General features: G+C 40.6%; 1 protein-coding gene across 1 annotated transcript in view; it reads left to right on the forward strand.

Annotated features, from left to right (window-relative positions):
- efna3b (ephrin-A3b) overlaps positions 1-6,949 on the forward strand; it is a 61,635-nt gene extending 54,686 nt beyond the window's left edge. Inside the window, exon 6 of the mRNA XM_086113636.1 lies at positions 6,654-6,949. Within this exon, the coding sequence (XP_085969762.1) occupies positions 6,654-6,772 (119 nt within the window). The 3' untranslated portion in view covers positions 6,773-6,949. The remainder of the gene's footprint in view (positions 1-6,653) is intronic.
- The last annotated feature ends 5,888 nt before the right edge of the window (positions 6,950-12,837 follow it).

Below are 12,837 nucleotides of genomic sequence, written 5' to 3' on the forward strand. Positions count from 1 at the left end.
TGCATATTTGAAGACATGTTAAAGTATCTTAAAGCTTGGATGAGCCATTTTTTGTTTTTTGTTTTTCCAGTAGCTTCTGGATTAAAATAAATAAATAAATGTGCCAAAAGATTGTAAGGCCACACCTGGAAGCTTCATTTATATTGTCCATTTCATACACAAGTTAACTCAATGTGTTTCGCATCATTAAAAGTTCAACATTTAAAAGCGTTGACAAACAAAACCGTTCAACACATTTAGAAACAAAGTAAAGAGATAAAAAGCAGCTTACTGAAATTACTAAGAGGACGTACAGTGCCAGAACACGATTTTTTCGGGGGGAAGAATTTTAAGAATTTTAAAATGCTTTAAAAGACCCTAAGCATCAATTATATTCAATGCAATTGTCAAATCTATGTTATCAATAACATCCAGAATTTTGCATTTTATTTATTTTTTTATATTGTGAAATTCAGTTTAAAGGGGAAATCAACCACCAAATTTTCTTCACAATATGTTCTATGGACCTTCACTAGTCTTAGCACGGAATTTGATTGGAGCAGCAAAATCCACCCGTTTTAGCCACGCCTGTTCGACCTCGCGAGTGCTCAGAGCTCAGGTAACGACCAATTACGGCTCTTCTGTTTTATGAAGCCGAGACCTGATTGGGTGTTACCCGAGCCCTTAGGCACTGTGATGTCATTTTCAGTGGACAGCAAGTGGCAAAATGGCCGCCCCAAAATTGGTTGGATGTTGCTTCTTAACTCCACACAATCAATCAAAATCTGAAGAATAACTCAATCGATTATGCCCTTCCCCATACTGCACTTTATCTCCTTGACCCTCATACAGAATACAGAACGGGTTTGTTTCTAATTCCGGTGGACAGCGTTGAAATAAGCAGTGGATGTGACAAACATGATGAGTCAATTTGAGACTTTTGGCCCCGACTGTATTGCATTGTGACTGTAAACACAAAGGCTGGATTTCTTCCACTCAGTTACAACATATTGGCAAGCCTTACGTTGCGCAAGATTATCCAGCACTTGATGTCACAGGAATGATGCTAAATCTGTCAGCGCTGACTTTAGGTTGGCAGTCAAGCGCCTAGTAAATCGGTAAGTGACAGACGCAATTCAACGTCTCTGCCAATCGTGCTCTCGCTGGCTTTCCGGCGACAAAAAAAAACAACAACAATGTGCTGCACCCGGCCAGGTCGAGTTATGGAAGCTGCCACGTGGGCATCAATCCTCATCCTGTCAAGTGTTTGCGCTCTTCCGTGGCAGTTTGTAAAATATGCAGGCTATTAATCTCTGTGTGTTTGCCTCGTAAATCAATCTGTTCTCTGAACTGTCATGAGGAAAGTCATCATATGAACTCGCTGTGATAAGATGTACCTTCTTGTGGTCTCCTTCCCCGTCCAATTATGAACTGCCAGAGGTTCAAACATTTGAAACTTCAGATTCATGGATTCTTGGATCTGCGGCACAGCGTGTTCAGACTTTGCAAGGAAAGCCTTAAAAAAAAAAAACAATCCTTGTTTTGTTCCACGTTGTCACACCCAGGCAAGAACGATCGGACAAACAAACCCACAAACAAGCACATAAAACAACAACTCAACAAGCAAAGGCGTCTCCTCGCCTGACATCTAATTATGCTTGTCGCGTTGCATTCTTAATTACTGTTATTCACTTATCACGCTAAGGACGCCGGCTCGTTCCAAATCAGGCCGCTTGTTGACACTGTGTCCGTTTCGCTCAGCCTCCATCTCTGTTACCGCACTTCTGCGATTGGATTTCAGTTGGCACGAGGTGGCATCAGCGAATCCCCGAGCAACACCATGATGCTCATCTGCCCGTCACCAAGGGTTCAGGTTTCAGCTTCTGACAAAGCAGGCCCGGCCGGGCCATTAACGGAGAAATCAGAAGCTTTTTCTTTAATGGGCTTTATTATCGCAACAATTACCGTCGACGACGTGTCAGACGACCTCTTCCAGGAACATCAGGAGGGATGTCACTGATGAGAATGTAATATTAGTCACTCGGCCTCTTTTAGCATCGACGGCAGGCCGTTTACTGATCCGCTGGCTTCTTATTTTTAACTGCAATTACATTGTCTCCAACTTTGATCGAGTGCAAAGTTGAACGCGACACATTCCAAGGCTCTCGTTGACGTCCAAGTTGTTCTCATTGGGTGTAATGTGAAGAGAATTTGTTCCGGCCTCAACCTGTCGAACCTGCACAGTAGCAAGATAAAAATTAAAGTTAATAATTGTTGTGCAATGAAGTTGATCATGATATTTTAAAAAATAATAATAATCAAATGATTCAAAAATAAAATTAAAAAATTGAATTAATTAATAACGGTCCTGCATTTTCCACACTAAACGGTGCATTGGATTATTTGTTTGTTTGTTTGTTTGTTTATTGAACACAAAACATATATACAGTAATAATTTGACAGAAAATAAGGTAGATAAAAAAAAGAAAGAAATCAATCTTCATACAACACAGTTATTATGTCCAAGGGAGTAGGAAGAAGTAAAAAACTTATCTAGTCCTACCCCGTTATGTGATTGTATCTAATAAATCATTTTTATATCAATCAATTATGAGGCGCACCGTAAATGAATGGCCTATTTTGTATTTTTCTTTTCATATATTGGACGCACCGTATTATAAGACGCAATCTACAATGCATCCACAAGATGGAGCTACGCTCAAGGAAATGCCAACAGGACGATCAGATGTCAGTCAAACTTATTTGATAAAGCAGCGACACAGTTCATTTAACCAACAGCAAGTTATAACATTGACTCGTTAATGTTGAACTCTCTTGCCTCTGCTCTATTTCCGTGTTCAACTGCGTGACCGATCGCCTTAAGTTTGAACTCTGCGTTGTCAGCATACCTCAAGCAAGGAGCCATTTTGGGGGTCGTCATATTACCGTAATAACCATGCACAAGGCGCATCAGATTTTAAGGCCAGCTTTTAAGGAAATGTAAGGCTTTTAGTGCGGAAAATCCGGTAATAATAAGCCAACATGTGCTGAAATGTATTCAGCGATGGGCTGGCGAAAAGCCTTTTCGGGGAAACTCCCAAAATTCCCGATGGCCACCATGCAATGGCTATTTGAACACAAATATTGCATCAACACAAGTGGACAGACAATATAATAACACGCACAGGCATAAATGAATCCAAAATGAAGAATGACAGATATTACTGCAGCTGAGTCAATTTTCAATATGAGTAATTAGCGTTCAATGTGGTTTTTATAAGTAATAATGCTCAGGGCTATGTGTGTTGAGATTGAAATGATGATGAACAGGATATCACAATGAACCGAATCGCTGAGTTCATCAAATTGCCTAACTCGCAAGCATCACAAGTGATAGCTGCTGTCTGGAATTGTTCTGACTGACATTTGAAATGACAGAAGTCAGTGAGCTTGAAGAAGATTTCTGGCCCGTGTTGGGACTTGAATTTTCACTCGCACCACCCCATTGAGATTGTTTTCCCAGGACAATCAAACTATTATATCAATATTTTTGTGGTTTGGCAAGACCTTATAGATAGCAAAAGTTCAGCGCTGTTAAGTTTAGCCCGCGCTCGTCTTACATTTCTATTCAGACGGTGGAGTGTGTTGTGCTAACTCACTAAAATGCCGGAGGACACCTTTTTCCCCCAAACTGGATATGACCTCAAACAAGATTTGTGCAGTCAAAACAGCTTTTCATCACTTTTCGTAGCCCTGCTGGATCCAATTACATAATATTGCACAGGTTGAGCATTTGCAGTGCGCTCTTCCAATTTAATGTTTTGTAAAATAATACCCGCAATAAAAGACGAGTCTCCAGGTAAGTACAAATAAAAGCCGTTGCTACTAAACACTGACCAATTAAATCCAACTGTATCAAAAACTGATTTATCGACACAATGCTAACTTTTGATAGATACTGTTATGATGCTGTTTTGGTTAGCGACAGACTGCAAATGACCCATTAGTGAACTCTTTACATTACAGTGACTTTTTTTCACCATCTAGTCGATGTTTTAGTGCACAGGTGTCAAACTCAAGGCCCGGGGGCCAGATGTGGCCATCCACATCATTTTAAGTGGCCCGCAAAAGCAAATCAAAGGACACCTTCCATGATACTTGCTAAAATGTATACCTAGAATGTCAAATGTTCATATGTAATAAATCAGTGACATGTTATCAGCATTTTCTTATGACCAAACCCCTCATTACAGTTACTTAAACAATCGTTGAACAAAACGTTATTCTTGACTTCTTCATGTAGTTTCAGCCATCACGGCCCTCCAAGAGAAACGGAATTTATAATGTGGCCCGCGACAAAAATGAGTGTGAGACCCCTGTTTTAGTGGTTTGAAATGATAATAAGTCTACTTTTTAGAACGATGATGAACATTTTGCCAACATACGCCTATGTCATTCTGGTCGTATTTTTTGAGATCATGCTTGGTGTCCAAAATATTGAGAGCCACTGCTCTATTGCATTAAAATCAACTTATACATTATTATATACATGCTACATTACACATTGCATTTGTTCCAATAAAAATATGAATGCAAGACTCGTGCTAATGTAAGTTAAATGCCCAGTAGACCTGATTAAAGAACAAAGCCGGCCCAAGTATGGCCTGCAGGCCATTTGGCCACACCTTCTTTAATCTGATCTCCTGGGCTGTAGCGAGTTCATCAGTTCGCAGCAGTGGGAGACAGCAGTCCGTGTTTAAAAGCAGGTGTCGGCCTATCATTACATTAGTCTGCTGTCTGTCTGAGCCGCCAGGCAGCTGCCAGACAATATCGGACTTTTTTTTTTTTTTTGAGCACTATTATACATGAATAACACATTGTCTGCTCCCCCGTCTTATTAGGCGGCTGGGTCAGAAGGTGTGCCTGACCGCACATCATGAAGTACGGCGAGACCAAACTTGGTGTGCAGCACTATTTCTTTGACTTCACCACATGAATGTTTTTTAGTGTGTTTGTGTGTGTGTGTGTGGGTGTGTGTCTGCCAGTGAGTGTGTCACTGCAGAACAATAGAAGCACTATAAAAACAGCTGACACACGCTGCATGTGTCATTTGAGCCGCCTGTCTGCTATATGTCTAAACATGACTGGACACTTTATTGGGTACGCCGAAGCACTCTAATGAGATATAAATCAAATCACTCTGCCTTTTCAAAATTGGTAATGGTAAATGGTCCTTTTTGATTGCTTCTGTTCGAGTGGTGTTTGCTTCACGATACGTTTATCCTGCTGGAAGTTTGCAGTGGTAGCTGAATTACAGTTTGGAATATTTTGCGAGTACGGCCATGTGACTACATAAAATGACCAAAATAATTGAAACAAAGCATTTTTACGGACCAGACTGCAATCCATATATGGAAATATATATACATGTATATATTTTTACATTTTTTGTGATTTTTTTTATTCAATACCTGTAACCTGAGAAATAATTAAGAGTACATTTCAAGCCTTTTTCTTTCAACCCTTGTTAATTTTTCATGTTTTTAAATCCTTATTATGACACAAATTTTCTTTTTATTCACAGCAAAACATTGTGCTCCTTCATTGATTATTCAAGGAAATCACACAGTAATGCTACCTTAAAGCAAGGTCTCAATCACAATATTTTTTCCCCAAACGTCATACATATAAATTGTGGGTGGGTTGCATGCTTTGGACCTTTTTCTTTTAGTAGTTCTTCTGATTTATTTTTTGGAGGGGGGGGGGGGGGGGTGGGGTGGGCTCGGGGGTTGGATCAGTGGCTGCTGTGGGCCCCTTATGTCCTGCAGGCCCTAAAAGCCCATCCCTGCTTTAACCTGTATCAACTCTTTAATTGTTGTGTATACTAAAAGCAAAATAAGACTGTTTGTACATGTTTTCACATTCCAGTTCCAATAGCGAGATATACATCACATCATGAGTCACTCTGCTTCATCTTATCTTAGTAAAGGCAGATTTTTCTTTTTTTTTGCAGACAGAAAGAGCAGGGCGGAAAAGGAAAGATAGGAGGTGACACAAAGGGTCAGGAAGGCAAATCAACCTGACCTGGAAGTTTTGCGAGAACCACTCTCACAGGAATTTGAGTGCAAACCATTTTTGCAATGTGTTTTTCTTTTTGAAATACAGAAAATAGCACTCCACAATAGTACACATTACAAAAACATATCGTAATAACATAAATAGAATGTAAGGATTAAACAGGTGATTGAACAGGTGATTAATTTATTGCAGCTCCTTCTTTTATGCATAGCTTGGCGACCAGGGGCAACATAATATGAGGAATATAGCTAGTAAGAGTATGGTCACTTAGACACAAACAAAGTATTTGACTCAGCAGACTTTTTTTCAGAGGATAAAGAATATATGCCTGTGATTATTATTAGATTGTCTGTCTGCATGTGTTGCTGCACTGTTTGTATTCAATACCCATTGTTTAATTAAAGGGGACGTCAAGTCAAAGATTTTCCTAACAATATGTTTGATGTGCCTCCACTAGTCTAAACACAGCTTTGGTGTTTCCCATGAATGTGTTGGCATTCAGCATGCGGACTCAAAATAGATAGATAGATTAATTATACATCCATTTTTAACAATCTCAAATGTAACTCCAGTTTTTTTCCTCTTCTCTCACTTAGATGAATTCAACCCTTCTGTTCCCAAGCTGGAGAAGAGCGTGAGCGGTAGCAGCCCGTCCCGGGACCGCCTTCTGCTCACCGTCACCACGCTGCTGCTGAGTGTGCTCTTCGTCTCCTAGCAACGGCCATCGCGTCAGCATCACCATGCCCACCAGTCTTCGGAGGGTGGACGGTCCAGCGGCGGGCAGGACAGTGAAGATGCAGTCTGTGCATGTGTGTCATTTGTGTGTGTGTGTGTGTGTGTGTGTGTGTGTGTGTGTGTGTGTGTGTGTGTGTGTGTGTGTGTGTGTGTGTGTGTATGCGTTGGGTGTGTGTGTGGGTGGGTGGGTGGGTGGTTGTTGGGTCATGCACGCCACACAAAGCATTTATAAAAGTGGCAGCATCAGACTGAAATTATCAAATAATTATAAAAAGGCAACAAAAGAAATCACATAAATCCACCCACTCATATGATTGGCTGGTTCACTTCCTGTTGGTGCATCGCCATAGTTTCACGCAACGGGGCAACTGACCTGAATCAAATGGATTTTTCCTGGGATACAATGGGAACAGTGTGGAGAGCAAAAGGACATTTTATTTTCTTCCGAAGCAGAAGATGCTTCATGAACATATCCTGGGACTGTTTTTATTTTTCGTCATCTCTACAAGCAGTCAAGCAGTGCGGGGGGAACATTCATAAAAAACATTTAAAGGTCCGAGGTTAAAGCACACGTGCGCACAGTCGCGGAAGAGCATCCCCGCATTTGAGCACTCAGCAATACCGAGAAGGGATGAAGGAGTGCGTTGGCGTCGCTATGCTCGACCACAATCTGTCTTGTGTGTACGCGCGGGTATGTGAGCAAATGTTAACATCCCACCAATACATTCACTCCCTTAACTCTTCATTCAAATGATTGGAAAAAAAAAACTTCAACATGAAAGTGGGGAGGTTGTGTCTAGCCAAAAGTCAACCACTACTACTACTATAACGGGCCGCCGACCAAGGAGAGTGTTGCCATGGCAACTAGCACCTTATTTCACCATGGTTACCACTCCCCTGCCAGACAACCATTCTGAACTCTATTTGGGACACCCTGACGAACTCTTTTGCTCTCCCCTTCACAAACCAGAGGCATGTGAGGCATTCAGGCGTGCGTGTAAATGTCAAGACTGGACCGCGAATGAACATTTAAATGTTTTGAAATGTAATGAAAGTGTATGGGGGTTTTTTTTCCTACAAACTTGAAACTCGGTGTCCTTCAGTGTAGCTTTGGTTTGATTTTTTTTTTTTAAATTAGGGTTTTTGTGACATGTCTTTGTTAATAGTGATGGGATACGATGGAGCCATATGTCAACTTGGGCTGCATGCAGACTGGTGATCGAAACTTGAGCTTGTTTGTGTTTTGCAGAAGTTTCATTTCAATCCGATTGTTTGATTTAAAATGAAGCTTGAAGCATCTTCTCACATGTTGCTGCATGCGGTAATATAGTGGAACCTCTGAAGTTGAACGCAGTGTATCTGTTACCGTTTTGTTTGCCGTCAGAAGCAACCAGAAGAAATTACAGAAAACGAATTTAAGAATGTTGACGCTATCTGAATGTAGTCATCATTTTAATGGAACTAAGGAAACATCACTGAGGGTTCAAACTGTCCTTGAATTTGCCACAAGTACTTCAGAGGTATCACTGTATTCGCTCTCTGACAGTTTTATTGAAACACAACATGATTGAAGGCTTTTTTATTAATATGATCGCATTGAAGTCTATTTTTCAGAAAATGTGGCCTTTGCACTCACATTTGGATGATACTACATCACACACACACACACACATTTTTATTTACATAGCACATTCACGGCAACTGCAGCTGTAACGAAGTGCTTGACAGAACCTTTAACAAAAGAATAATACAACAGAACACATAATATCAACTATGGAAAAAGTGATGATATTTCAACCTATCAGGAGCGATATTTGGTATATCATAATTGTAGCAATATGCAAACCAGTACAAAACACACACATATTTGTACACAACTTTTTTTTTTATTCTGAAGAGCAAGTGTGCGGTTCTAACCATAATAAAATACAGCCCATATGGAGTCTGTAGTCTCACAGCACCATTGCAGTGTGCGATTCAGCCCAAGTGTATATATGGCTATGAGTGTGGTGGTGCGGCGCGGGGGGGGGGGGGGGTCAATCCTTCTTGCACTTAAGAATTAGGACACAAAAGAACGTACGTGTGCGTGCAAGCGTGTGAAAGTTTACGTGACGTCACCTGGCGACGCAACAGAAGCATTTAATAGAGTTGGAAACAACAGTTACAATCATGTTTACCTTTCGACTGGAATGATTTTAAATGTAAACTGAACAAGCAAACAAACAAAGCATAACAACAGAGGTTCTAACCACGAGCGTGACAACAAAATAATACAAATCCTACTTTTAACAAGATGCGCTTCCGCCTCTTTTATTTGTCCCCACAAACACATCAACACAATCTGGTTTTGGCTTTGAGGATGTGACAAAATGGACTGGTAATCCAATCCAGCGAGGACAGCTGGAGATGTTGCAGCAGAACGTGTGCGTGCTGTGTCGATAATGTTGTCAGATTGGATTTTTGTTCCATATCAAAGTTGACGCTCTCCCATGCCAGTAATGAGTTTCCGCGCTCCGATTACACCGCGGATAAGAGCTTCTGTCACCTGCTCGCCACGTGAATGATTGCAGGTGGCGGAGTCGCTTGTCGGAGTGTTGCCATGTTTGTGCAGCAAGTTGAATGTAAGTACAGTAAACTAAAGTGGCCTTTACTTAAACATAGGTAACTTATTTTACTGTTAATGGAGATGGCATCCACTTGAACAAATAAACAGCTCCTTTAAGAAACAAACAACAACTAAAACAAACCACTGGGGGGAGGGGGGTCTGATTTACCCCAGGTTTGCAAGTGTAAAACGGGTGCAAAGTTGGTGGTCTGCTAACTGAGATTGAATCTGCCAAACGTGCTTTGGCAGAAAAGGTAAGCAATGCAAAAGCAATCTGTCATGGAGTATTTTTGTTTGTTTGTCAACCATGTTGTGCTATGCATGTGAAGCCTGTTTACGTCCTGGTACTAGCCAGCTAAGCTAACGAAGCTAGCTATGGATACGCTTGGTTGCACTTGCGCTTTTTTGTATTTTTTTTTTAAGAATCGTGTTAATTTGTTTTAACGCGAACCGTAATTGGTTCGTATCAGCAATGGTATACGGTACATTTTTCAGCCTCATTCGATGTCAGTAGGTGAGGGTTTAAAATCTGGCAGAGTAAGGCCGTAGCTTTTAGCATGGTAGGAAATACTTTATTATCTGTAAATCGTGAAATGAGACGTTGTCCCTCCCATCTGTATTCTTGCGACCAAACGCCGCACAGTAATTCACAACTTTTTGAGGTTGGCTGTAAAAATTCTCTTCTCAAGCACCAGAGCAAAACAATGCCCTAATTTCAGACATGGAAGCCGCAGCCACATTCACAAGTGTTTGTCTTTAAAAAGTATTTATCGCTTTTTAGATAGCTTTTCTGGAACAATGTTGCTTTTCAATATTGCTGTTCTCAACCAGCCACGACTGTGTCAGTTTGGTGTTGTGGATGTTAATGTTGCGTTCTGCTTCAATCTACACTGCGTTATTGATTGGAAGAAAGGAAGAAAAAAACCACAGACAAATACTGCTGATGTTATGTAGTTAGTTGTAACGATTTTCTGTCAACCGTAGAACAGACTAGCTCAAATTTTACACAAGTACAAATGAAGTCCTCCTCTTTTAGAGTAGCTGTACTCTCTTCAGCCCGCAGCTCCGTGGTCATAATTGAATAGAATTTTGTCCATGTTGTATAACATTTTGGGTGAGCGTCAGTGATTGTTCCATTAGAATGACTTATGATAAATGGTCCAAACATGATATAGTTCTCAACATTTTGGATGATGACTAAATTTTCATCAGAGCACCCATATACAAGCGAAGTAGCGAGACGGGTGATAAAGAGGATGACTCAGGCACCTTCTCGGGCTCTTTGAGTAATGAACCCTGAGAGAAAATCGCAGTGTCAGACATGATGTTAGTCATATCATATAGACCCATTACATTTATTTCAGGTAAGGTTTTACAGAAGAAAAAAAATCAGGAAAGGGCCTCAAGGAGAGACGGTGTAGTAATGATGACTAATGGCTAATAAGTGTTTTTTTAAGAGGGCGGAAAAAAAGGCATCGAGGCGTTTGATTTAATCTAATGTGATCATGTTCAGCCTTTGCAATGCTTTTGCCTTTTAGTTTCACTTTTATATTCCTTTATGTTCATTTACAGCGTTCATCATTTCCTCTTTGGCCTCATGTGTGTCAAGAGTCAAGTTAGAACGTTTTCATTGAGAAACATAATGAACTGATCACTTTCAAATAAGCTTTGTGATGTTTATTTCACTATCGAGGTGGGCAACCGACAACCCACCTGAGCATTTGATCCTGCAGTAAAACCCAGGCCCAAATAGGTTTAACCCAGAAATGCCCATATTGTATCATGTTTAGATCGGGGATGATTTAATTTGAATGAATGAATTTCAATGCGAAACTATCACAGACACCAGAAGAAAAAAAAATAATTGGAGGGGGGAGTCATTAACTCAACATTTCCTGGCAACAAACTTTATTCCAACTGCAGCAGTTGTGAAAGCGCTATATCAATAAAGCTGTATTGTATTGTAGTCCCCTTAGCGTAGCGACATCCAGTGGATGCATAACGCAACCTCAGCTACTATTGTAGCTTCTATTCTACGCATCTTATAATGCGATGTGCCCTATATATGAAAACCATTTTACAATCGGCCATTTATTGAAGGTGCGCCTTCATACTCCAAAGCGTCTTATACTGCAGAAAATATGGCATTGAAAACGGCTTGCTGTCTTTGACAATGCGATGCTAAGGATTGCACAAACATGCCGTTTTACGGGTCGACTGAAAAGTGATTTTGAAGGTACGTGGATTGCCGGTGGACAAAAACAAAAAACATCCTGCTAGTGTTTTGCTCAAGCCTTCACCCAGCACCTTCCTCTTTCTCCTTCCAGTCGCCACACGACTCCCTTATCCAGTCAGAAATCACACTCGGATACCTTCACGGCCTCACAGTCTGCGTTGATAGCAAGAATCCCGTGAAATGATTTTTGCCTCTTTCAGGCTGGTTTGCCCTTTTTTTTTTCCTCCAGCATACGTCTGTCTCATCTGCTGTCTGAGTGAAGAGTCGTCTGCGAGGCTATTGTTCATGAAGTGTTGGAGGGCCGCTCGGAATATTCGTGTTACGGCATGTTTGAAAGGAATTAAATTGTTTTTAATGGCCTCTGAGTGAAGGGCGGAGCAGGCCTAATGCCTGGACTGGTCACCAGCTAATTACTGGGCACATTCAGAGAAACAACTGTTCACACCATGGACAATTTACTTTTCATTACTTCATGTTTCTAAAACTAACTATAATGTTAATCACATTAATTTTGTCTTGTGTATACATACGCATACAGGTAGCAAATATTCGGGTTTGGTGTTCCCAACAAGCAGTCTCATATTTATTTATTTTTATTGATTGACTTTTGGCACCATAAATATTACATTTATTTAAAAAAAAAACTAAAAGTAATCCAAAGACTAATAAAATATAAACTAATATGAAGCATTGAAAAAAATTAAAACGAACAATCTTGCACTAAAAACTAGTTGAAACTATTTCAATTTAAAAAACAAAAGTCAAAACAAAATGAAAACTATAATGCAAAAATCCAAAGCTATTATATCTCCGAACCTTTGAAATATGAGGAAGATGGAGTACTTGGAGAAAATATAAATATAATTTAAAAAAAAAAACAACAAAAACCCTGGCAAGCCTGGAGAGACACATAGAAATTCCCAAAACAACATTCGAACCAGAAATCTCAAAGGTAGATGTCTAAAACAAAACACTTGGAATCATCCATCCATCCATTTTCCGAACCGCTTGATCCTCACTAGGGTCGCGGGGGGTGCTGGAGCCTATCCCAGCCATCTCCGGGCAGTAGGCGGGGGACACCCTGAATCAGTTGCCAGCCAATCGCAGGGGCACACAGAGATGAACAACCAACCACGCCCACACTCACACCTAGGGACAATTTAGAGCGTCCAATCAGCCTGCCATGCATATTTTTGGAATGTGG

Source organism: Hippocampus guttulatus, chromosome 6, assembly GCF_054856545.1.
Source record: "Hippocampus guttulatus isolate MCC_2025c chromosome 6, RoL_Hgut_1.0, whole genome shotgun sequence".
Taxonomy (NCBI): domain Eukaryota; kingdom Metazoa; phylum Chordata; class Actinopteri; order Syngnathiformes; family Syngnathidae; genus Hippocampus; species Hippocampus guttulatus.